This window comes from Pelophylax lessonae, assembly GCF_965119305.1.
Source record: "Pelophylax lessonae genome assembly, chromosome: 6".
Taxonomy (NCBI): domain Eukaryota; kingdom Metazoa; phylum Chordata; class Amphibia; order Anura; family Ranidae; genus Pelophylax; species Pelophylax lessonae.
Genome location: NC_138773.1, coordinates 237,311,011 through 237,334,698, shown reverse-complemented (window position 1 = coordinate 237,334,698; position 23,688 = coordinate 237,311,011). Strand labels below are relative to the sequence as shown.

Below are 23,688 nucleotides of genomic sequence, written 5' to 3'. Positions count from 1 at the left end.
TGGTGTACAACAACTCTTTGACAAGTAAACTAAAATCCATGTTTGGTGTATATTTAGCAGTAAGGCTGGAGCCTTGATCTTTTGTGGGTATTTGGCACAGTTACAAGTATATCAAACCTAAGAAGACATTGTGCATTGTGACAAAAAAAGAAAAAAAAAAGCTATGACTGGTGCATAACTTCTCAAGTTTATTCATGGTGATGGGACAGATCTTTCCTGGCCCTGGAAAAAAAAACCTTTTCTTTTTTCATGGATAGTGCTTGCTTGTTCCAAATTTCACAAGATGATCCTGGCCTCTCTTTGTTATGTCATTACACTCTGTTCACACCCGATTGATTTTCTGCTTGAAGCTTATAGCTTTGAAACACTTAAGCCAAATCCGATTAATTTCAATGGCCCCTGTTCACATCTGTGCGATCTGTCACCTAAAGCAAAAGTATGTGAGCTTCTTTTTGGCAGATTACAATTGTTTTTGGCCCAATAGACTTCAATGGAAACGCCTGATTTGACTGTTTTCTGAGCGTTTTTTGCTCAAATCGCAGCTCTCCACCCCTAATTTCCACTCCCTATCCTCCCTCTAGTGCTTTCTATTGGCTAAATAAAAATGGCTAAAGCTGTAAAACGCTTGTAATACACTTCTAAAATGCTTTTTAAAAAAAGCTTGTAAAACGTTGCAAAAAGGCTTTAAAAAGGCCAGAAAAGGGCTAGTAAATCGCTACGCCCAGGTGTGAATGAAGCCTTTGTTTTAAAGACTAAGGGCTACTGCTCATTTGTAGGTCAGTAGCTTAGAACTGGCAAATGCTCATACGAAAATGGTTCACAAGAAATACACTTTCCACCTTACAGGGCCATTAGTATTTATCCCAACAGCTTTAGCTGTTTCCGCTTTCTGAATAAAGTGTAATGTATTTTTAAGGTAAACCTTTTACTTCAATAATGACATCCAGATATCATGACTGTCCAGCTCTTCTATATTCTTTAACAGTAAAAGAGGCCGTGTAATACCTTTTCTACAGAAAATGCTGTATTGGACTGTCCAGCTCTTCTATATTCTTTAACAGTAAAAGAGGCCGTGTAATACCTTTTCTACAGAAAATGCTGTATTGGGCTCACGTAAGTAATGACACAAGATTATTACTGAGCTTGTTGGACAGACTTTCAGGCAGCGATAGCTGATCAATGTCTCTGCCTGAACATTAATTCTTTTCTGGCACAGACAGAAATAAGAAAGATTTTGAGTACAGGTCCGCTTTAAATATTTGTCTCCAAAATGTTTAAATATCAGATGGCTGTATTCGGGTATTTTGATGAATATGGAAAACTTTTATAACATTTTACTTAATTTTTCTCCTTTTTACAGTGCCGGTCCTAAGGGAGACAACATATATGAATGGAGGTCAACAATTCTCGGACCCCCAGGATCTGTATATGAGGGAGGAGTATTTTTTTTGGATATCACGTTTTCTTCTGATTATCCTTTTAAGCCACCAAAGGTAAATCCTGAACGCTGCATTATTATTTGATCAAATGCTTATCTTGCGGTCTTGTAGTCTCTGTGTAAAGTGATCTTATCTTGGAGCATTCTGCTACTCTGGCAGCCTTTGGAACCACGAATATTGTAAATTATTACTAAACTCATAACTCATAGACAGACATTCCCCATCCAGTGAAAAAACTTGGATAACACAAAATTTAATTTGTGTTATTCAAACAGGAGGCTGCGTCTTTTGACTTCTCCATTTTTTCCTATTTAACTAAGCCAGCACATTTTCAGCTGTAAATTTAAAAGAAGCAACAAGCCAAAGGATAAAGGGAACTATGAAAATCTCCATAATAACAGTCCCGTGTCTTGGATCAGTGACACTGAAATTCTTATTGCCAGTAATACTAAAACTGGCTGTGGGAGACAAATATAGAAGCATGGGATAAGACTTTTTAGTATTTTTAAATCTAGCACAGCTAGAAATAATATGACACTTAATGCAGTTTCTAGTAAGAGGGCGAAAGTATTTGTACAGCCATATATGGGGTCGTAATGTGTTCCAAGTTGCTGGTTTTTTAATATGTCTGTTGTTTGCTGCTTATGGGAATGATTTAGTTGCTGCCTGTAGGAAACATTGATATTCCAATTTAAGGTTAATTTATCTCCTTAGGAAAAAGTTGTCTGCCCATCTTGGTTAAAATTTGTGCATTACTAAAAACTTTTGCAAGTTTACCACCAGCCTGGCTAATTTGTGGTTATAAAGCAATGTGTGAAACTGTTCCCATTTCTTTAAAGGGAAGGGGTACAGTTTCTGTGCAAGCACATTTATTTTTTGAAATGTCAATAAAGTTGTGCATTTGACAATTATGACTCCCAATCTTTAAAATCCCATTCACACCTGGGTGATGATGTGTTTTACCCAGAACACTCAAGATCCCTATTCTATTAAGTGCTGCCTGTTCACATTTGGTCATCATACAGCCTTTTATTGCACAATAAAGTACATGATCCTAAAGTGCTTTAACAGCTGATGATTCAAATCATTTTTTCAAGTATCCCATTATGTATGGGGCCAAAAGTCCTTAGCCGATTCTATAGAAACCGGATGACATTTGGCCTGTGTGTGCTGCAGCAGGTCTGTCAGGAGCCGGCCGGCTTCTGTCGAAGGGGCATGACTGAAAAAGGTCTGCCGATCAGATTCTGATCTGCGCTCTCAGCCAATGGCTGAGAGTGCTGACTGGAGTGTTCTGTCAGAGCAGCACGGGAGATCACTGTATTATCATTGAATAATTAGCACAGTGGCTCCGACCTGAGCTATCAAACTAATAGTGTGTATGAGGCTTAAGATGTGTCCAGCCTCGAAAAGATTGCTGAGCTTGCTCTCAGGTTTGGCAGCATTTGAATTTTGCATGTGCACCATGGCAAAATTTTCTTTTTTTCCTATTGAAATTACTTCAGGTTGCTCACAAGAGAAGTTCCCACATTTTAAAGCCTTTACAAAACTTAGAAGTGCCTATAACACAACCTATATTCAATTTGGTTGTCTCAAAGAGGACTGGTAGTGGGAATGTGCGTAAAACACTTGAACACCCACATGAATTTTAGGTAGGAGGACTGGGAGCCTCTTTGTGTAAAGATTCTCAAAGTATAGTGCCACTTGCATTCATTTTGGCTTACCATGTACAAAGGAGGAGTAACTGGGTACTCTTTGGTTTGCATCCAAATACTTTATTGCTGCATGACATTTTTATTTTTTTATTAAAAAATGTTTGGCCTATGGCAAATTTGAGACCCAGAGACTGCATGGTAATCTATATGAAATGACAGCATGATGAATTTTGCTATAGTGTAAAATTTGATTATTCAATAAAGTTTTTGGAAGCAAGCTATGGATGCTTTCCTCTTCATTATTAAATATGTGAAGTAAATGGAACCTATAGGAAATGACAGCATGATGCTTTGACTCACAAACATAACTTTCACCTACAAATAAGATCTCATCGGCCACAAGTGTTGTGGCTTGTGAGTTTTTTTAATGGTATTTGATTTACTTCTGGCATATAAATGTGGCCCATAATACGCCCCAAAGATTGTTGTCATTTCATGGATACTTGTTTGGGACTGAATAATCCTGCTCCCAATTTGAAATATTCAGAATTTCACAATATCCCAGATTTTACAAAGTTGAGATTCCTTTTGATCTATGTGCTCAACAGTAACACGTTTTTTCCAGGTTACGTTCCGCACCAGAATCTATCACTGTAATATCAACAGCCAAGGAGTAATCTGCTTGGATATTCTGAAGGACAACTGGAGTCCAGCACTGACTATATCAAAAGTTTTGCTATCTATTTGTTCCCTTCTGACAGACTGTAACCCTGGTATGTATACCCATCATGTACTTAATGTGAAATTCTCACAGGTTTGCTGAAATCCAAATTTGTCTTTTTGTGATTATATATGTCTTATGAAGTGACTGTTGTGTGCAAATTTGGTGTGATTTGGACCTGATGACCCTATCCTAATCCTTCTCAATACAACACAATGTTCTGGGAGATATATACAGTATATCATATCTTTTTTTTGTTATTCAAGACAGCATGATAGCTGTTTTTGAACCCAGGTGGTTCCGTTAGTTGATGACAGAAAGATCCTAAGATTTTCTGCTTACTACTTTTTATTTGTTCTTGGGAATACTGGTTTAATTAATTTTAAGGATTATTGGAGGGAGCAGATATAGTTCTAGCACGTGATATTCTTTGCAATTCTTCTTTTTTTTTTTTTTTCCCCCTCTGATGCTGATTTATTGACAGTTTAGTTTAGCAGAACAGCTTAAAAATGCCCAGGCCCAGTATTTCATCATGTTGCTGCCTTATAAATCTCTTTTATGACTTCAAGCATACAGCATAGTAAAAGTTCATGCCATGGTAATGCTAAAGTTACAAAAAATGTAGAGCTAAAAATATTTGTTTTGTCTAGGGCACATGAATAGTGTGAATTTTTACAATTTTAATTGCATTTTTTCTTTTAAATGGAAAATTAAAATGAGTAGACCTATAGGCCTGGCATTTACTTTCCATTCGCATTACATCTTGTTTGCAGTGAATGTTGTCTTTCTGGCAGAGTATGCTAGTTAAAGGAAAGCTTAAGTCAAGAAGATAAAAAGTTTACCAGTATATAGAAGTCTTGTTGTGTGAGGTTTTCTTTAAAAATCCAAATCCAGCCAAAACTTAAAGTGTTAATAAACACAGGACATTCATTATATCTGGTCTCCCGCAGTACACAAACCATGGAAATGCAATTATTTTAGTAAATATAAACTGCTCAATTCCTTTTTTCATCAGCAGTATATAGCAGTCTTGTGTCTAGTTAAAGCTTTTGTGAGGAGTTTTCATTTTCCCCTGACTGTCCTATGAGGTTGCAGGATCCCTGACCCTCTGTCTGGACAGTGTTGATTGGCCCTGTGCTGATCACATGCATTCTCCCAAGAAAAAAAAAACCTCTCTAGCAATACACACCCAACTGAGCATGTGCAGCTTGCCCCCAAGGCTCTGTTCTGTTAGCAGATAGATTACAATTCTAGATGACAGATACAATTTTAAATAAAACTTTAGAAATTTCTAAAACACAGGTTTACCAGTGTCAGTGTGAATGACGGCTCTCAGCTCAAATCATAGCATAGAGCAGCAAACTGTCATTCTATAGGAAACAAATAAAAAAAAAAAAAAAAAATAATAATTCAAGCTAATTAGAGAGATGATGTCATTGTATTCGGGCAGAATAAATGCTGACCTACTTCTGAAAATAAAGTGGATTTTTACACAAACTCACAGCTGCTGTCTAGAGATTGCTAAATATCTGTGACCTAAAGGGTACAACCAAAGAGCTTACAGAATCCTCTATGCACAGGTACTGTTAGATGGGATAGCAACTGGAATAGCAAGGGTCACTTTAAATAATATCTGGTAATTTTCCCATCCCTTCCTGTTGTCCGGTGCCTGTCAAATGGATAGGAAGCATGGGAAAAATTCCCCTAGCACGGTCTTATAAATAATGAGAAGATCAATTAATAGGAAAACGTTTTAGCTAGAGCTGGGTTTTAAAGGAAGTATGAAGGCTGCCATGTGACCTGAAAGTCTAGTGTAAGCCTATAGGTCACAGGGGTAAGCAACTTTTCACTCCAACTGTGGTGAAACTACAAATCCCCTCTGCTTTGAGTCATGACTGTGGTCTTTGGAGTCCTGCAATGCCCTATGGGGCTTGTAGTTCAAAACAGCTGAAGTGCTGATGTTGCCTATCCCTGATCTAGATGTTCTGAATTTCATGATTTGCATTCTTGTACCAGGTCAGGAGCTCAAAGCATTGAAAACAGAGACAGCCACCAGACTGGTATTTTTGGAAGGATGTTAGCAATGACAGTATTTCTCAGCAAAGGCTTTCTTTAATTCAGGTTGCCTATACACAGTATCTGCCCTAAAGGTGAAAATTTACTTGCACGTGTTTTCTCATAATTTTGGGTTCATTGTATGTGTTAATGGGAAAAGTCTACTCTGGATCAGATCTATACTATGAGCTTTGCATTCTTTGTATCCCCTACACACATATATAAGTAAAGACTAGTCTAAAATATATTATGTGTTTTTCTTTTAGGCTCCATTCACACCATGTGGAATTGCCGTAAATCGCGGGACACGCTTGCGATCCCTGTTGCTTCCAATGGCACCCTATTTGTGGCACAATTTTGCCCATATTGTTGCCCGACGAATCGCTGTAAAATCGCGCAAATGGAATTGGGGGATGCCCGTCACCCAACAGGCGTCCCGTGATTCTGTTTGTGTGATTTTACTGCAATTCTTTGGGTGACAATCACGGGAGAATTGTGCAAACAAAATCGTGGGGCGCCTGTCGCCCAAAAGTTCCGGAACTTGTTTTGGGTGACAGGCATCCCCCAATTCTGTTTGCACAATTTACAGCAATTCGTCGGGTGATAATCGGGGCAAAATTGTACCCCGATTGGAAGGAACAGAGATCTCAAGCACATCCCGAGATTTGCAGCGATTTTGGATCGCGGGAAAAATCTGTAACTCCATTGTGTGGATAGAGCCTTAAACAGTGCATGCTGGAAAAGAAAACTTAAACTGCTGTTATATGTTTTACGTATTACACTTTTTTTTTTTTTTTTGTCTAGAGTTTTGGTGTCTCTACAATATGTCTATGCAGAATAAGTTATTTGTAATTCCCACTTGAATGCATTTGATACCGTTACATTTCTTAAACTTGGCAGAACTTTTGAGGCAATGGCCTGAAATCAGAGGAAAATATTTGATTCCACTAGCTTTTACAATTATCTAAATTTCTCTAGCGCTCATTGACAGACGTAGTCCTCGGTGATACACCACCTTCGGGTTATGTTGCCTCCACAGGAGCAGGACTAGACAGGAAATTAAAATGCTCTGGCCACACCCTAGGGGCAGTCCCAGAGGGTATATCCTCTCTCTCTCTGCCTCAGCAAATCAGTTATTTTCTGTCTAGTTAGGAGTAAGGACCTAGATACCTTGCTGGGATCTTAGGTCCTGGCAAGAATTTTTTCTTAAAGGATTTTTTAGACAGCTTTTTTTCTCCAGTGTTCCTGTGAGATCTTCAAGCAAGAAAGCTGAACTGGGCGACGGGCTGGATGTTGAGATCCGGTGGTCACCCCAGTTCAGCCTACGAGCGCGTGCAGGCCATAGCTCCGCGCTGGGTCGGCCGCGACAAAGTCCCATTAAAGGACTGTCCACGCGAGTTAAACGTCTCGCTGAAACGCCAAAGACCATGAGTCACGGCGTCCGTATCGGTCGACAGCCCTCCCGCCCCGGTGGAGAGGGGTACTGTCAGGAGTTGGTGCCCGCCTGGTTCCGGTATGGTGAGTAGTATGTTCCCCCTTTTCCCCTGACGGGTCTTGTGGTGAACGCGGGCCCCTCTCTGTATAGTAAGATAGAGTCCCTCTCTATCCTATAACATGACACAGATCCTCCTACTTTGAGTGTGATTTTATGTGCAAAAAGCCAGGAGGCTTGGTTTGGGAGCTAACAATCTAATTGTATACATGTTAAAAAGATGTAATCTGTGGCATTCTGGGAATCTTACGGTGTTAAGAATAAGCTACCTACCAGTCAGAAGCCACGGACATGTAGACTGCCTTCCTAATCAGATCTCCAGCTATTAGCAGGCCTCCCGAATGGCCATGCGGTCCGCCAGGGCCGGTACCGCCAACCACGCCATATCCCCATGCAGAGAGAGTGTTGTGTGCCCTGCAGCACACCGCTATTCAGTACAGGCCGCCGCCATTTTTTTTTGCTGGATCGCACGAGCCGCCATTTTGGCGTAGCCTCGTGTCTCCAGCATGGGGGCGGCCATGTTTGAGGTGATCCAAACACCTCGTGGAGCTTGGGGGAGGCGCCGGAAGGCGTGCAGAGGGGCGGAGCCGCCTCCTTTCTTCCTGGGCAGCCAGCCAAAAGACTTCCTGTTTGTCAAGACAGCGCTGTAACCTGTTGCAGTTAAACTCTGAGCATCAAGTGGTGAGCCTGGGGGTCTATCTCTCTCTCTCTCTCTCTCTCTCGATCGATAGGGATCCCTAGCAGGTAACACTAAGGGGCTTTTGTGGCGCTGGGGGTCTGAAAAAAAAAAAAAAAAGTTTTTTATTTTTGAATTATATTATCCAGGAAGTGACTGGAATTATCATGGACCCTGCCACACATATTCCCCCACCTGTTTCCCTCGAGGGGGCCACGGGACCCGCCGTATAGAGTCATTTACAGCAATTTTGGAGTCTATGGTGGCTCGGGTGGAGGCGGCCTGTCAGGGACGGGGGTCAAGGAAGCGACCCCCGCCTACCCCTATACTATCTGACACCTCTGACTCTGATTCAGAGATGGTCACTGCAGTTTGCAGGTTCCTCTGCAAGGGCTGTTATCCCAGGTAAAGCCCCCTCAGACAGTGAGGAGGACGCTTCTTCTCCTGCTATAATTCAGGAAGAAGCATTGGTGGACGCACTAGTTGTGGCAGTGCAGGAAACCTTAAAACTTGAGGCTTTACCGGCAGAGGCAACTGAAACAGAGATTCCCTTTGGTACTAATAAGCCCATCAAAACGGTGAAGGTTTTTCCTGTACCTAAATGTTTCGGTAATCAGATTAAAGGAGAATGGGAGCATTCTAAACGTACCTTTACTATTTCCAAGCGTATTGCTAGACGCTATCCGTTTGAGGAATCCATCATTAAGAAATGGACGGTACCACCAGTGGTGGATCCACCTATTTCCAGGCTGAATAAAGCCACGGTTATTCCAGTGGAGGACACTTCGTCCTTTAAGGATCCGGTGGATCGAAAGATGGAAGCAGAGTCCCGCACCATCTTCTCTCTGATAGGGTCAGCATTTAGACCAGTAATTGTTATTGGTCTAGTTTCCCAGACACTTACGGAATGGGCGAAAAATGGTACGCCAAGATCTTAGGGGAAAAGATATTCCCCAGGAGACATCTGATTTGATGGAACAGATTATACAAGGGCTACAGTTTATCTGTGACGCAGCCTTGGACACTACTCCCTTATTAGGGCATGCATCTAAATCAGCGGTGATCCTCAGACGTGTGCTGTGGTTAAAATGCTGGTCAGCTGACCTAGGTTCCAAAAAGACCTTGACTAATCTCCCTTTTCAGGGGAATCGTCTATTTGGGGCCAACCTAGATGAAATCATCAAGGATGCCACTGGGGGCAAGAGCACTTTTTTGCCACAGGCTGCTAAAGCTAAGGGACCTCGCAACAAGCGAGGACCTTTCTTTACCGCCCATAAAGGGCGCCCGGCTGGTACTAGCGGGAAAGGCAAGACTCCTCCAGGAGGGTTCAAGAAGGGCTGGTCGGACAAGCAAAGGACCAACCCAGCCAAACCCGAAGCAAAGGAGTACACAGCCTGAAGGTGCGCCCCCACCCGGTTTCAGGGTGGGGGGACGTTTTCACCGGTATTCAGGACATTAGATCGAGCATCAACCACTACTACCGGTGCGATTCTTCCCTTCCAACATCTAAGTACTACAGGAAGCGGTAGTTACCGTTCCCTGAATAGATCTTTTCCTTTACCTTTTCCTAAGATTAGTCCCGATACCTCACAGGAATCGGATCTGGTTGACCAGATAGGCCAAGTAGCCTCTAGTCGGGTGACTTCGGTCCCTGAGGTTCAACCAGAAAAGATCACCTTTCCTGATAACTATCAGGTATCTGATAAATGTGTGGGAACAGAAAACGACCAGACTTTCTCGGATGGTCGGGGCCAGATACCTCTAGGGACGCCTGGTTCAGATTCTATCAGCGCCAGTGGTCCTAGAAATTCTAGGCTGGCCTCCTCAAGCCGGCCTGGCCGACTTGGACATGTTAGTCGTAGACGTTCCGTGGGAACTTCGTCTCAGGGAGTGTCTGTGGTCTCAAGGACCAATTTACCATCATGCTTTACAGTCGCTGGGTTTAATGGCCTGGCCATTGAGACCCAAGTACTGAAGGACAGAGGTTTGTCTACTTCAGTCATTCCTACCCTTATGAAAGCAAGGAAAGCGACTTCCAGCAAAGTCTATTATCACACATGGAAGACTTATATTGCGTGGTGCGAATCTTTAGGATTTCCTCCACGTACCTATTCGGTGACTCGAATATTGGCCTTTTTGCAACAAGGGGTTGAGCAGAAGCTAGCCTTGAGCACCATCAAGGGTCAAGTTTCAGCATTAGCAATCTTCTTTCAGAAGCCTTTAGCTACCAAATCCTTGGTGCGGAATTTCATCCAGGGGGTGCGGCACCTGGCTCCTCCAGTCCGCGCGCCCTTACCGCCCTGGGATCTTAATTTGGTTTTGTCGGTTCTACAGAAACCTCCCTTTGAAAACATCAGGGAGATTCCCTTGCTTACTTTATCCCAGAAGGTGGCCTTCTTGGTGGCTATTACTTCTGCTCGTAGGGTGTCAGAACTGGCTGCATTATCATGCCAGTCCCCATACCTAGTGATTCATAGGGATAAGGTAGTACTTCATCCTAAGCCATCTTTTCTTCCTAAGGTGGTTTCAGATTTTCATCTGAATGAAGATATTGTACTACCTTCCTTGTGTCCTCAGCCCAAGCATCATCGGGAACATGCGTTGCATTCCTTAGATGTGGTTCGGACAATCAGGGTATACCTGAAAGCTACGGAATCTTTCCGTAAGACGGATTCACTTTTTGTGATCACGGATGGCCCCAGAAAGGGTTTGCCTGCATCTGCCGCGACCATTGCCAAATGGATTAGACAAACGGTGGTACAGGCTTATTCTATTAATGGTCAGAGTCCTCCGTTCCCTGTTAGGGCGCACTCCACTCGAGCGCTCAGTACTTCCTGGGCCTTTCGCCATCAGGCGTCAGTGGTCCAGGTATGTAAGGCGGCCACCTGGTCGTCGGTACATACCTTTACAAAATTCTATAAGATTGATGTGACGGCATCGGCGGATGCCTCATTTGGCCGCAAGGTTTTGCAGGCCGCAATTTGAGGAGACCGGTGGTCTACCTCGAGGGTTTTTTTCTGTTTGGAAAAAAAAAAAAAAAAAAAAAATTTTTTCTCTTTTTTGTTGAGTCTCATCATTAAGGATGAGCATTGTAAACTTCTAGTTGGCACCGGTTGGGCCTTCTAGATTGGGATTTGATTTCATTTTCACACCCCTCAGTTGTGATACTGCTCTGGGACGTCCCGAAGGTGGTGTATCACCGAGGACTACGTCTGTCAATGAGCGCTAGAGAAAAATGGATTTTTGTAAAATCTTACCGTAAAATCCTTTTCTCTTAGCTCATTGACAGACGTAGTCCCCGCCCCTCTGTTTTGGAGTTGGGTTGGGTTAAAATTTCTAAAGACTGCTTTTTGACATAACTGATTTGCTGAGGCAGAGAGAGAGAGGATATACCCTCTGGGACTGCCCCTAGGGTGTGGCCAGAGCATTTTAATTTCCTGTCTAGTCCTGCTCCTGTGGAGGCAACATAACCCGAAGGTGGTGTATCACCGAGGACTACGTCTGTCAATGAGCTAAGAGAAAAGGATTTTACGGTAAGATTTTACAAAAATCCATTTTTTCTGGTTTTTAAGTGTAAAATGTATGTTTGCTAAATAAGCTTCAATACCAGATCAGCAAAGCAGCACCTTGTTTTTATTCTTTAACAAATCTAAATAGTGTATTTGTCTTGGAAAATGTTACAACAAGCAAGAATGCTTTCCGTCATGATCGTTTCTGAAACAGCTTTGCTTCATTGAGTATACTTGAAAATTTGAATTGCATATCTTTGTGCTGTAAATTATGTTCTTGCATTCCTAATTTCAGGGCAGAACAGATGGTGTAGGTTTAATTTTAAGTAATGTCTATTAAAATAACTATACTGCCAACTGTACATGAAGTGCTTTAAAGATCTTTTAAAAAAGTGATCTTTTTTTAGTTAAAAATCGCACTCTGTGACTTATGTAAAAACTGAGAATGTGAACAATAAAAAAAATAAAGGGAAGCTCCACTCATCAGTTTTTAATGAGGAGCTAAACTGAAAGCTGTGGTCAAAAAATGAGAGGACAAAGGGCTTGTCACTGGTATTGCCTGTTATCTCCCTGCAGCTAATCTTTCCCCATTATTGACTCATACATTGCTGTACAAGGTGTCTCAGTGCTTCATGTCAGAGCCTCTAGCAAGGAGAATAGGAAGCATCACAGTGCTGACGTTGCCAAATCTTTTCCTAATACTGCTAATACTAGCAGTCAGAGGCAGCAGTGCCTTAGCTCAGTGTTTCTCAAACTTTATGTCAAGGCACCCTTTACAATTATGGACAGTCTGGAGACACCTCTTTACAAAAATTGTAAAAAAAGAAAATGGTTTTACGTAACACAGCAGCATCCACACACAGGACACCAAACATTAGAGAGAATTTATTCTTGGACAGCAAATACACCTTTTCACACTGGCACAGAATAGTATGGCATTGTTTCTCTTCTACCTCAGCTAACGTGACCCCGGTGCTAACTTAGAGGGGCAGGGGAGGGCAAACAAGATGCTGTGCAGGCTCCCAACATCCTCTTCATCAACCAATGACATCATCAGCTGTTAGGATGCTAGCGGTTGGCCCGCACAATGCCCACGGTTGTAATGCTTCACAATAAAAAGCTATGGTTTTGTGTAACAGAAAAGCCGTCTTGATCCACTTGCTGGCTTGTTGACAATTTTTTGACAATTTGGGCCAATTTTTAGATATTTTGCCAAGGGACCCATGAAGATCACAGAAAGCACCCTGGGGGGCCACAGCACACTTGTTGAAAAAAGGCTGCCGTAGATCTCACTACAAATATACAGCTATTGGGCTATAGTTATACCAGAAAGCTCGATGTTATTTTTTAGATGGAATTTCATACAAAAGTACATTTTTCTAAATGTTTCCTATAGCACAGAAACTCTTCACTTTCTCTTTCGTTCATTGACGGACACAGCTCCTGATTCTTCTTAACCATTGGGTTAAACTGCCCCCTACAGGAGTAGATACTAGGCAGGAACAATCTTGACTATGCCTATGGAGCATATCCCAGGGGATATACACCCACACTCAGCTATAGTCACTTAGTTTTGTTTCAAGTACTGTTAGAAGAAAGCCTAGTCAAGAATAAGACCTAGTTCTTTGCTGGGATCTCTGGTCCTGGCATTTTTTTTTTCCTTTTTAATGGAATTTTTCCTACCTAAATTATTTTGTTCCTGTGAGAATCTACTATCAACTGCCAGACTGGGCAACGGACTGGATAATCTAGATCCAGTCTGGCCAGCGAGCGAGCGCCCACAGACCTCCACTCCGTGCTAGGTTGGCCATGACCTATCCCCACTGGACAGGGGCTGGCCTGCAAATTAAACGTCTCGCAAGGGTGCATATGACCTGGCCTCAGCGTTCCTCCTGTCCGACAGCCACTCACATCCTGATGGAGCGGTAGTCTGTCAGTAGAGGTGCCCACGTTGTTCCTGGTATGGTAAGTAGCTGTTCCTCCTCTACCCCTGAAGGGTTTTGGGGTGCATTTGGGCCCTTCCCTGGGACGGTGGGACCCCCTAGTTCCCCTCCCCCCAGCTCTCTGAAAATTCAGTGGTCACTGACCCCCCCTCTTCCTCCCCTTCCTAGGTGAGGTTATGAGCTGGCTTTTGCCACATGCTCTTAAGGAGGGGGGCTTGCTGGTGTTGCTTCTGACTGGATTTTTCCTGGTGTGCAATGGGGGGTTGCGCAGGGTTCCCCTTCTACCCTCTGAATTGGTGACTAGGGCAGAGATATTCTCTGGGATCCCTGCTGCAGTTGTTGGGCTGGGAAAGCAGATGGTTTGACACCCGTGGGTCCACGCCTCACGCGGCCAGATCCGGCCCAAATTTAGGCTGCGGCTTTGCGGCCTACTGGTCGGGAGCGATGTGGGGCAGCCACAGTGAGGTTGGCTGAAACCACTATACTCCGTTTGGGCAACCACCCTTCCCTCGGCTGCCCCTGGGTGGTCGGCTTCGCTGATACTGACGCCCAGACGGCTGGGCATCCTCAATAGTTTGGGTCGCGGCCAAGTCAGCCTCCGTTGGGGGGGCCCAGTGAACCTGGCTGGGATGCGTGCATTTTCGGCTACGCCTCCACACAAATTGAGGCTGCAGGTTGCGGCCTACTAGGCCATGAGGCCGCCTTGGCACCTCCCTTTTTGAAGGGGTGGCGCTGTGGGGGCAGTTTAAATTTTTGATGACAACCATGCCGCCAACATTGTGGAGGGCACCTACTCCTTTTTAGCGCTGTGGGACCATCAGGATAACTTGCCTGCGCGTCCATGTCATGGCGGGCAGCCCCCTTTTTAAGGGGGCTATTTACTATTGTGCGGGCCTCTATGGAGGGTTTTATAGGGCGACCCCCCCCCCCCTCTTTTTTTTTTTTTTTTTGCGGGTTCCAGTAGGTGCTCTATTCGTGGACCCTGAATTTGGGATCACAGTCACTGGCCCTCCCCTGATTATTTTTTTCCAGGTGACCTTAGTATATAGGGTCCACCGCTCTCCCCGGTCTCATCTGTTCATCAGAACCTGAATCTGTTTTGACCGCTGCGGACGCAAGTCAACCTACTGGGTCTGCGTCCACGCACCCTGAGTGCTCAGTGAGAATGTTTCCTCTGCTCCTCCAGCCGCGCATGCAAGGGTGCTGGTGGATGCACTGATTGTGTCAGTGCATGAAATTTCAAACATGGCGGTGATGCTGCGTCAGAGGCGCCAGTCCCTTTTTGGCACCACAGGCCCTCCACAGTGGCAGGGGTGTTCCCCTTTCCTGCTTGATTTGACAACATTGTCACATAACAATGGGGCTGTCCAAAACGCACTCTTGTGGTCCCTTAGCATTTTGATATGCGATATCCTTATAAGGATTCCCTGCTTAAAAAGTGGATTGTCCCACCTGTAGTGGACTCGCCGATTTCCAGGTTGAATAAAGCTACCTTAATTCTGGTTGAGGAGTCATTTGCCTTTAAAGATCCTGTTGATGGCCTGCCATATGTTTCACTATGGCTGGTTCGGCACTTAGGCCAGTATTTACTATTGCCCTGGTGTCGCAAACTCTGATGAGTGTGCTAAACTTTTACGCCAGGACCTGGAGGGGAAAAGACTCCCCCCCCCCCCCCCCCCTGCCTTTGTGAAGCTGGCAAATCAGTTGATCTAGGGGCTACAGTTTATCTGTGATGCCTCTTTGGATGCAGCTCATTTTGATTTTAGGCTGTCTGTATCAGCAGTGGTCCTTCAGCATCTTATCTGGCTGAAATGTTGGTCTGTGGACCAGACTTCTAAGAAGGCATTATTTGATCTCCCCTTTGTGTGGGATCATCTGTTTGGAGCTTCCTTGGATGACTACATTCAGGATCTCACAGGGCTTCCTCTGCATGTAGGGGAGCCCTCATACGTATCCTGGGTGGGGGGACGTCGTCACTGATTCCGGATCCATGGACCTCTCTGGTACAGGTCAAGTGGGTCCACAAAGTCATTCGGTCCGGCTACAAGATCGAGTTTCGGTCTTTTCCTCTGGAATAGTTCTTCCCTTCCAACCTGCGCTTGCCCTCAGATCACTTACGGGGTCACTTTGGGGCAGTGAAAAACTTGTTACTTCATGGGGTGATTGTCCTGATTTTGGCTTAGTAAACCTGTTTACAGTTCCCTGGTACGTCCGATTCTGGACCTCAAGGCGCTAAACTGCTTTGTGTGGGTACAAAAGTTTTGAATGGAGTCCATTTGCACGGCAGTGGCGTCCCTACATCTGGGGGATTTTCTCGCTTCTATCGACATCAAGGACGCCAAACTCTGAACATTCTAATATGTGCTGGTCACCAGCGCTTCCTCCACTTTGCTGTGGGCGAGGAGCATTATCAGTTTGTGTTGTTTACCTTTGGTCTTGCCTCCGCTCCTCGGGTCTTCACAAAGTTTTGGACCCTGTGCTAGCATTGTTGCGTCAGTGGGGGATCGCGGTACTGGGGTACCTGGATGATCATCTTCTGCGAGCACAGTCTCTGACTGCTCTGATGGACATCTTTCAAGATTACTCTGCGATCTCTGAGGGAGTTTGGTTGAATTCTGAACCTTCAGAAGTCTGCTCTGGTTCCATCCACAAAACTGGACTATCTGGGTGGATTCGGCCTCAGCCAGAGTAATGCTTCCTCTGGAAAAGCTCCAGAAATTGCAGGAGGCAATTTAGCTTCTGTTGTCCAGCAGACGATCATCCCTCCGGGCTTGCATGCGGGTGCTGGGCCTGATGGTGTCTACCTTTTTGAGACGGTTCAGTTTTCACAGTTCCAAGGTTCAGTTTTCACAGTACCACATGAGATCTCTGAAAAAAGAGATTCTGGTGAAATGGAACAAGAATCCACAGTCTCTAGAGGTGGCTTCGTTCTCTGGCACTTCGACAGGGAAATCCTTTCTCCCCCTGTCAACCTGCCAACCTGTCCGGGTGGGGAGGCGCCCTCGGCACGACTTGTGCTCAGGGGGTCTGGACTTGGGAAGAGTTCAGACTGCTGATCAATGTACTGGAACTCCGAGCGATCAGACTTTGTCTGGATTATTGGACAATTTATCTTTAGGGGAGTCTGGTACGAATTCAGTCGGACAAAGCCACAGGCGTGGCCTATGTCAATCACTATGGTGGCACAAGATGTGTCCTGGAATTAGCCAGCATTCTAAGGTAGGCAGAACAATTGTTCCAGCCCTCTCTGCTGTACACATTCCATGGTAGGTATAGAGATTTGTGGCGTGGTCTTGGGATTCTCTGGCCGATGCTGCAAGACGCATTAGTGGCTCCTTGGGTTCAGTATCGTCTGATTTTATGCCTTTCTCCCTCTCAAACTTCTGCCAAGACTCCTGTGCAGGATCGAGGCAGCAAGGGATTCCGGTCTAGTGGCTCCAGACTGGCCTTGCCAGCCTTGGTACGCCGATCTGGTAGGGCTGGTCGCAAATGCTTTTTGGAGACTTCCTCTCAGGAAACATCTGCTGTCCCAAGGGCCGATCTTCCATCCTGCTTTACAGTCGCTGATTTTAATAGCTTGGCTGTTGAAACCAGGTGCTGAATTTTTTGGGGTTGTGTGGTGTGAGTTTTTGGGGGTTCTCCCTCGCTCCTTTTTCGGTGGCTCAGATCTTGGCTTTCTTCCAAAGGGGGGGGGGGTGAGCAGCGCCTGGCCTTGAGTACCATCAAGGGTCAGGTTTCGGCCTTGGCGGTTTTCTTTCAGCGTCCATTGGCCACACATTCCTTGGTGCATACCCTTATCCAGGGAGCTCGACACTTGGTTCCTCCAGTGTGGTTTCCATTACCGCTGTGGGTCCTCAAATAGGTGGTGTCAGTTATCCAGGAATCTCCTTTCGAAAATAACAGGAGGTTCCCCTGCTTACGTTGTTCTAGAAGGTGACATTTTTGGGGGCTATTACTTCTGCGTGCAGGGTGTCTGAGCTGGCGGTGTTGTCTTGTCATTCACCTTACCTGTTGGTTTACAGAGCTAAGGTGGTTCTTTGTCCCTGGCTGTTGTTCCTTCCAAAGGTCTGCTCTGATTTCCATTTGAATGAAAACATTGTGTTGTGTTCCCTATGTCCCAGGCCTAAACATCTGAAGGAAATTGCTCTGCATTCCCTGGATGTGGTTCGGGCAATCAGGGTGTACCTAGCAGCTACGGAATCTTTTGGGAAGTCAGACTTACTGTACTCGCGGTTGGACCTCAAAAAGTTGGCAGTTTCTTCTGCGTCCATTTCCAGGTGGATCAGACAGACAGGTATTCAGGCCTATTCAATTAGAGGTCAGGTTTCTCCTTTCCCTGTTAGGACACACTCTACTCGGGTGCTTAGTGTCTCCTGGGCCTTCCGTCATCGGGCATCAGTGATGCCTGGTTGTCTGTGCACACTTTTACAAAGTTTTATAAAGTGGATGTGTTGGCATCTGCGGATGCTTCTTTTTTAGCCGCAAGGTTTTGCAGGCTGCTGTTTAGAGTACCTGGTCCTCTTTTAAAGGTTTGTTTTTTTTCAGGTGAGCTACGTTTGTTATGGTTGAGCTTCATGTTACCTGGTTGGCTATGGTTAGCCTTGGGAATTTTTTTTCTGTTTTCCCACCCCTCATGTTTAACACTGCTTTGGGACGTCCCAATGGTTAAGAAGAATCAGGAGCTGTGTCTGCCAATGAACGAAAGAGAAAATGGGACTTTTGACTTACTGTACAATCCATTTCCCTGGTGTTCATTGACTGACACAGCACCCACTCCCCTGTGGAGTTGGCTTTCTTCTGACACTGCTTGAAACAAAACTGAGTGCCTATAGCCGAGTGTGGGTGTATACCCCCTGGGACTGCCAATAGGCATAGTCAATCTTTTTCCTGCCTAGTGTCCTAATCCTGTAGGGGACAGTATAACCCAATGGTTAAAAATCAGGAGCTGTGTATGTCAATGAACATCAGAGAAATGTCCAAAAACTTGCAAGATTGATTATAGGAATAAATTGCAAGCAAACAGCATCAAATGTAATCATTCGAGCCCAAATGTCCCAAATGCCAGAGGTGTTTCAATAGACTTCTTCCAACACGTCTCAATGCCTATAAGTATATATCTATAGAAAATCAAGAGACACTGGAGCAATTTTGTCTGTATGAAAATGGCTCCAAGTTTTAGAAAAATATAGTTTTAAAAATGGTAGTGAAACCACCAAGGTTAGCAGTGTTTCCATGCTAACCTCAACTTACTCATTTTTTAGGTAAACAAAGTTTTATAATTTTATCAACCAATGTCCATCGTGTAGCTTTACTTCGTATTAAAAAAAAAAAAAAAATCTAGTGCTGTGATGTATACCACATTTTGTGCTGCCCTTCAGTAATTTAGCTAGATGAAAATTCAAGTTGCAGTATGCAGTTTTATTACTATGCTCTAAAAATGTGCAAGTACATTGTAGTATAGTTTGTACATGCTGGGAATTGCCTATGTCTGAATGTGCAGGTGCATTCCTCTGAGTAACCCAGCAGCCACAATAATTATATGGACTGGAAATAATAAAGTATTGTAAACAATGGCATCCCCGGCATCACTGTCAGTTACTTTTTCAGTGGTGTAGACCTAGCATCATCTAAAAGCTGGAAAGCAAGAACCACACCCCTTTCACCATGAAAAGGACTGTAGGTATTTGTTTGACTCACACCTGCCAGCTATCATGTGCAAAGGACAAGCAAAATAAGTATTCTGGCTTTCAGACGATTTTTGGATATGGCTGACTGAGCCCTGTTGACCCCATAAACAGGGTTTGTCATTCCTCTGATATTGCAGTGGTGTATTTTTTACTTGTATTTTCTTTTTGATTGTTTTCTACTTTTGTGGTGTTAAAAATATAACATTTCCTGCCTACAATGTTCTTTGATGTTTGGTATGTGAAACCTAAAATTAAATCCCATCAAGAACCAAAACAAATCGCCACTAGAGATGGCTTCCATTTATGTCTAGTTAAGAGCACAAGTCCCGTGTTTTAGTGCAATATATATTGGGTACAAGGAAAACTATTTTGTCACTTACCTTAATTATATCTCATAATCTTATTACTACATCATGCTCCATGCTTCTTTTGCAAGTCACTTACCATCTATCAGTTAAGTATATTCTCTGGATAACCTCATTGCTATAGTTGTACCTCTATAAATAGTTGCTTCGGCCTTTGCCTTCTGTCCAGTTATCAGACCCCAGGTGTTAAGTCAATGTTTCTCAGGTTTATTATGCAAGTACAGTATGTGCTTAATTATAATAATACAAACCCAATTCCAAAAAAGTTGGAACACTAAAATGCATAAAAAAATGAATGCAGTAATTTGCAAATCTCATAAACCCATATTTTATTTACAATGGAAAATGGAAAGCACATGAAATGTTTAAACTGAGAAAATGTAAAATTTTTGAAAAAAATAGTCATTTTAAAGTTGATGGCAGCAACACACCTCAAATAAAGTTGGGACAGAGCCATTTTTACCACAGTGTGGCATCCCCACTTTTAACAACATTCTGTAAACGTTTGGGAATTGGGGAGTCCAGTTGCTGGCATTTTGGGAGAGGAATTTTGTCCCATTCTTGCCTGATCTAGGATAACTGCTCAACAGTCCTGGGTCTACGTTGTCTTATTTTTCATTTCAAGATGCACCAAATTTAAATTGGTGAAAGGTCTGGAATGCAGGCAGGCCAGTTGGGCGCCCGGAGTCTTCTACTATGAAGCCATGCTGTTGTCATAGATGCAGTTTGTGGTTTAGCAGTGTCCTGCTGAAATATGCAAGGCCTTCCCTGAAAAAGACATCTACTGGATGGGAGCATATTCTGCTCCAAAACCTGGATATATCTTTCAGCATTGATGGTGCCTTTCCAGATGTGCAAGCTGCCCATTCCATACACAATAATGCACCCCCATGTCATCAGAGATGCAGGCTTTTGAACTAGGCGCTGAAGCCAGAAGTTCCCTCTCCTCTTTAGTCTGAAGGATGCAGCGCCAATGGTTGGAAAAAAGAGAGTGTCAAATTTCGATTTGTCTGACCGCAGAACAGTTATCCACATTGCATCAGACCATTTTAAACCAGCTTTAGCCCAGAGAAGATGGCTGTGTTTCTGAATCATGTTTAGATATGGTTTGGTCTTTGCATTATAGAGCTTTAAATTTGCATTTTTGGATGGCACAGTGAACTGTGTTTAAAGAGTGATTTTTGGATGTATTCCTGAGCACATGCAGTGATATCACAGAATCATGCTTATTTTTAATGCAGTGCCATCTGAGGGCCCCAAGTTCACGAGCATCCAGTATTGTGTTTTGGCCTTGTCCCTTGCACACAGAGTTTTCTACAGATTCTTGGAATCTTTTGCTATTATGTACTTTAGAGGATGATGTATTTAAAGTCTTTGCAATTTTATGTTGAGGAACAGTATTCTGAAATGATTCAACAATTTTTTAGACAAAGTTTTCACAGCTTGGTAAATCTCTTCCCACCTTTTGGCATTCTGACCTTTTTTTTTTTTTTCTTTCTACCGAGTCATGTTACTGACCTGTTTTAGTTGAAAATGATCTTCCTGCTCTTTCTTGTTAGTAGTAGTACCACTTGCTTTGCCAGCTTTTGGTTGAGATTGCAAATCATTACATTCTGCTTTATGTAGATTTTACACAGTGGCCCAACGTTTTTGGAACTACGGTTGTAGGATCCTGTTATCTAAGCACTTCCTGAAGTGGTTTGCTTATTCTTATGTACCCCTTAACACACATTTCAATTACCCCTAATCACTTGTCATTTTGAGTTTGATTTTATTATATTCTCTTCTTTTCACCCTGAACTCATTGACTGGTGATTTTTCACAGTGGCATTTTGTTTTCTGACTTAATAATAAACTCTTGAAAGTTTTTTTACTATAATATTCTTTTTCTTTGCTTTTTTTCAGCTGACCCCCTGGTTGGAAGCATAGCCACTCAGTATTTGACCAACAGAGCAGAGCATGACAGGATAGCCAGACAGTGGACCAAGAGATATGCCACATAAACTGTACAGTTTGAAGAAGCACAAGGCATCTGTACAATGTGCAACACATCTTTATAGCCTTTACAATACGGACTTCTGTGTATATGTTATACTGATTCTACTCTCTGCTTTTATCCTATACGGTATACTGCCCCAGGAGGTAAATGCTATCAAGAGTAGAACTTTGTAGCTGTAGATTAGTAATGTTAAAATGCCTACTTGCAAGTCTTGCTTCTTTGGGATATCAAAACGTATTTTGTGATGTACTAAGGATACCGTTCCAAACCAAATATTATAGTGCATTTTAGCCTAATTCATTATCTGTATGACGTTATTAAAGTTAGCTGTAGATTACTAGAGGATATGTCATTTGTATTAAACCCAGAAATATTTCCAATTATGTGGTACACGCTGTTGTGAAAACTGTTTTACCTTTGTCAGTTTGTACTGAAAGGATTTCCTTTATCCCTTTGTAGCTCAGAGAGCACCCAATGTATTATCCCAACACACAATAAACATGTTCCCTAAGGTGTAGTTTCTTTGCTTTTACATATGGAGGTCAATGTACAATCGCAGTGATACAGTATCGAGTTTATAATTTCAAGATTGCACTGTGAATTGATTCTTTACAGTCTGAGGAACTGAGTTATCTTCTTTTTTTCAGATTTTTCTTGTCGTTTTTTAATCTCGTTAATAGCAGCTGTAATTTGTTTTGTTCTGTTGTAAAATACTGATACTGTATGTACATATGTCTATGATTGAATTACTAAATGAAGTTTGAATTTTGCAGAACAAAAGGTAAAAATTGATATTCATAGCATTTGTATATGCTGGTTATTCATCATAATCAGATATATTCGTTATTGATAAATGCTGCTGAGATGAATGCCAAGGCCTTTAGTTACTCTAGAGCTTTGGCAGTGAAATCTCTGGATTGAATTGCCTTCCGGCTTCAGGCATTGCAGTGAAATCTTCTTTTATATTCTAACGAATGCAGCCGTAGCGGTGAGAGTCCCCCTTCTGTAGCAGGAGAAAGAAGATTCCAAAGCGGGGGAAACCGACAGGTATACTACTGTATTGAGCTATTACTGTCAAACTTCCTCAAAAGAGTATATTTGTGGTTTATATATCAACATTTCTCAACATGCAACAAATGCAAAAATATCTGCTTTGGGTGGGCTTGCATTTAAAATCGAAGGAAGCCCAAATCTTTGAACCCTGGAGCATGCAAGGCCCGTATACACGCATTGTTTGTCCAAACATGACAAAAAAGTGACAGTGGGATGTCGGTAGCCTCACATGTCCCATATTTTTATTTAAGGTGCTGAGAGGAAAGTTTTTGAACCCTGGTACTTATGGCAGCTACTTAATGGGGCATATAGCATTACAATAATCCTTGATTAGATGCAACGTTTATTCCATAATGTATCATTTGATTTCAGTCGTCTTCTATAGTCATTAAATTATGCTGTCTATCTGATTATTGCAGGACTGATGCATAGTAGCTGGTGAGAAAGTAAGCAGTAATGTTGCTGTAGTTACCAATTATATTCTAGTTGGCTGCCTAGTGCTGGTTAGATAAAGAAAGAAGTGAATGGTAGTAAATTATCTTTTAAAAAAAAAAAAAAAAAGGAGCCGATGCTTGAGAGTACAGCTGTTAGACAAATTGTACTGTGGTGGTAAAGCAACTGGTAGGTAGGCCTTCCTTACCTTGTGTGCAGAGAGCTGTCACAGCTGACCTTCACTCACAATGCACAGATTTCTAATTAAAGGAATAGGCAACTTTTGTGGGTTTACTATTTTTTTTTATTTTTTTTTATTAGATATTAAATGGGATGATTTCAGTTTAGTTATTTAAACGTTCTAAAATTTGGAAAGCTGGTTTGAAATATTCTTGTAGCCTTTTTCTGCTTACAGTTTTCAACAAGAGCTACAAGAGGTTGGATATATGGATTTTCCTGCAGAGATTTGGAGCCCAGGGTGGCTCAGAAAGCAAATATTATAGTGCAGAGACTTTTGCCTCGTACACACGTTCAGATAATCGTACGACTTATCGTTCGCATTTTGTTGCATGATACCAATATCCAATTCAACACTGCGTACTAAGTGTATGATTTTTTTTCATACAATTCTGGAAAAGCTTCCTGGTTGCGTAGCTACGTATCAG

General features: G+C 42.9%; 1 protein-coding gene across 1 annotated transcript in view; it reads left to right on the top strand.

Moving 5' to 3' along the window:
• Positions 1-22,049, top strand: part of UBE2E3 (ubiquitin conjugating enzyme E2 E3) — a 110,322-nt gene extending 88,273 nt beyond the window's left edge. Inside the window, exons 3-5 of the mRNA XM_082261949.1 lie at positions 1,361-1,493; positions 3,717-3,864; positions 21,445-22,049. Of these exons, the coding sequence (XP_082118075.1) occupies positions 1,361-1,493; positions 3,717-3,864; positions 21,445-21,542 (379 nt within the window). The 3' untranslated portion in view covers positions 21,543-22,049. The remainder of the gene's footprint in view (positions 1-1,360; positions 1,494-3,716; positions 3,865-21,444) is intronic.
• The last annotated feature ends 1,639 nt before the right edge of the window (positions 22,050-23,688 follow it).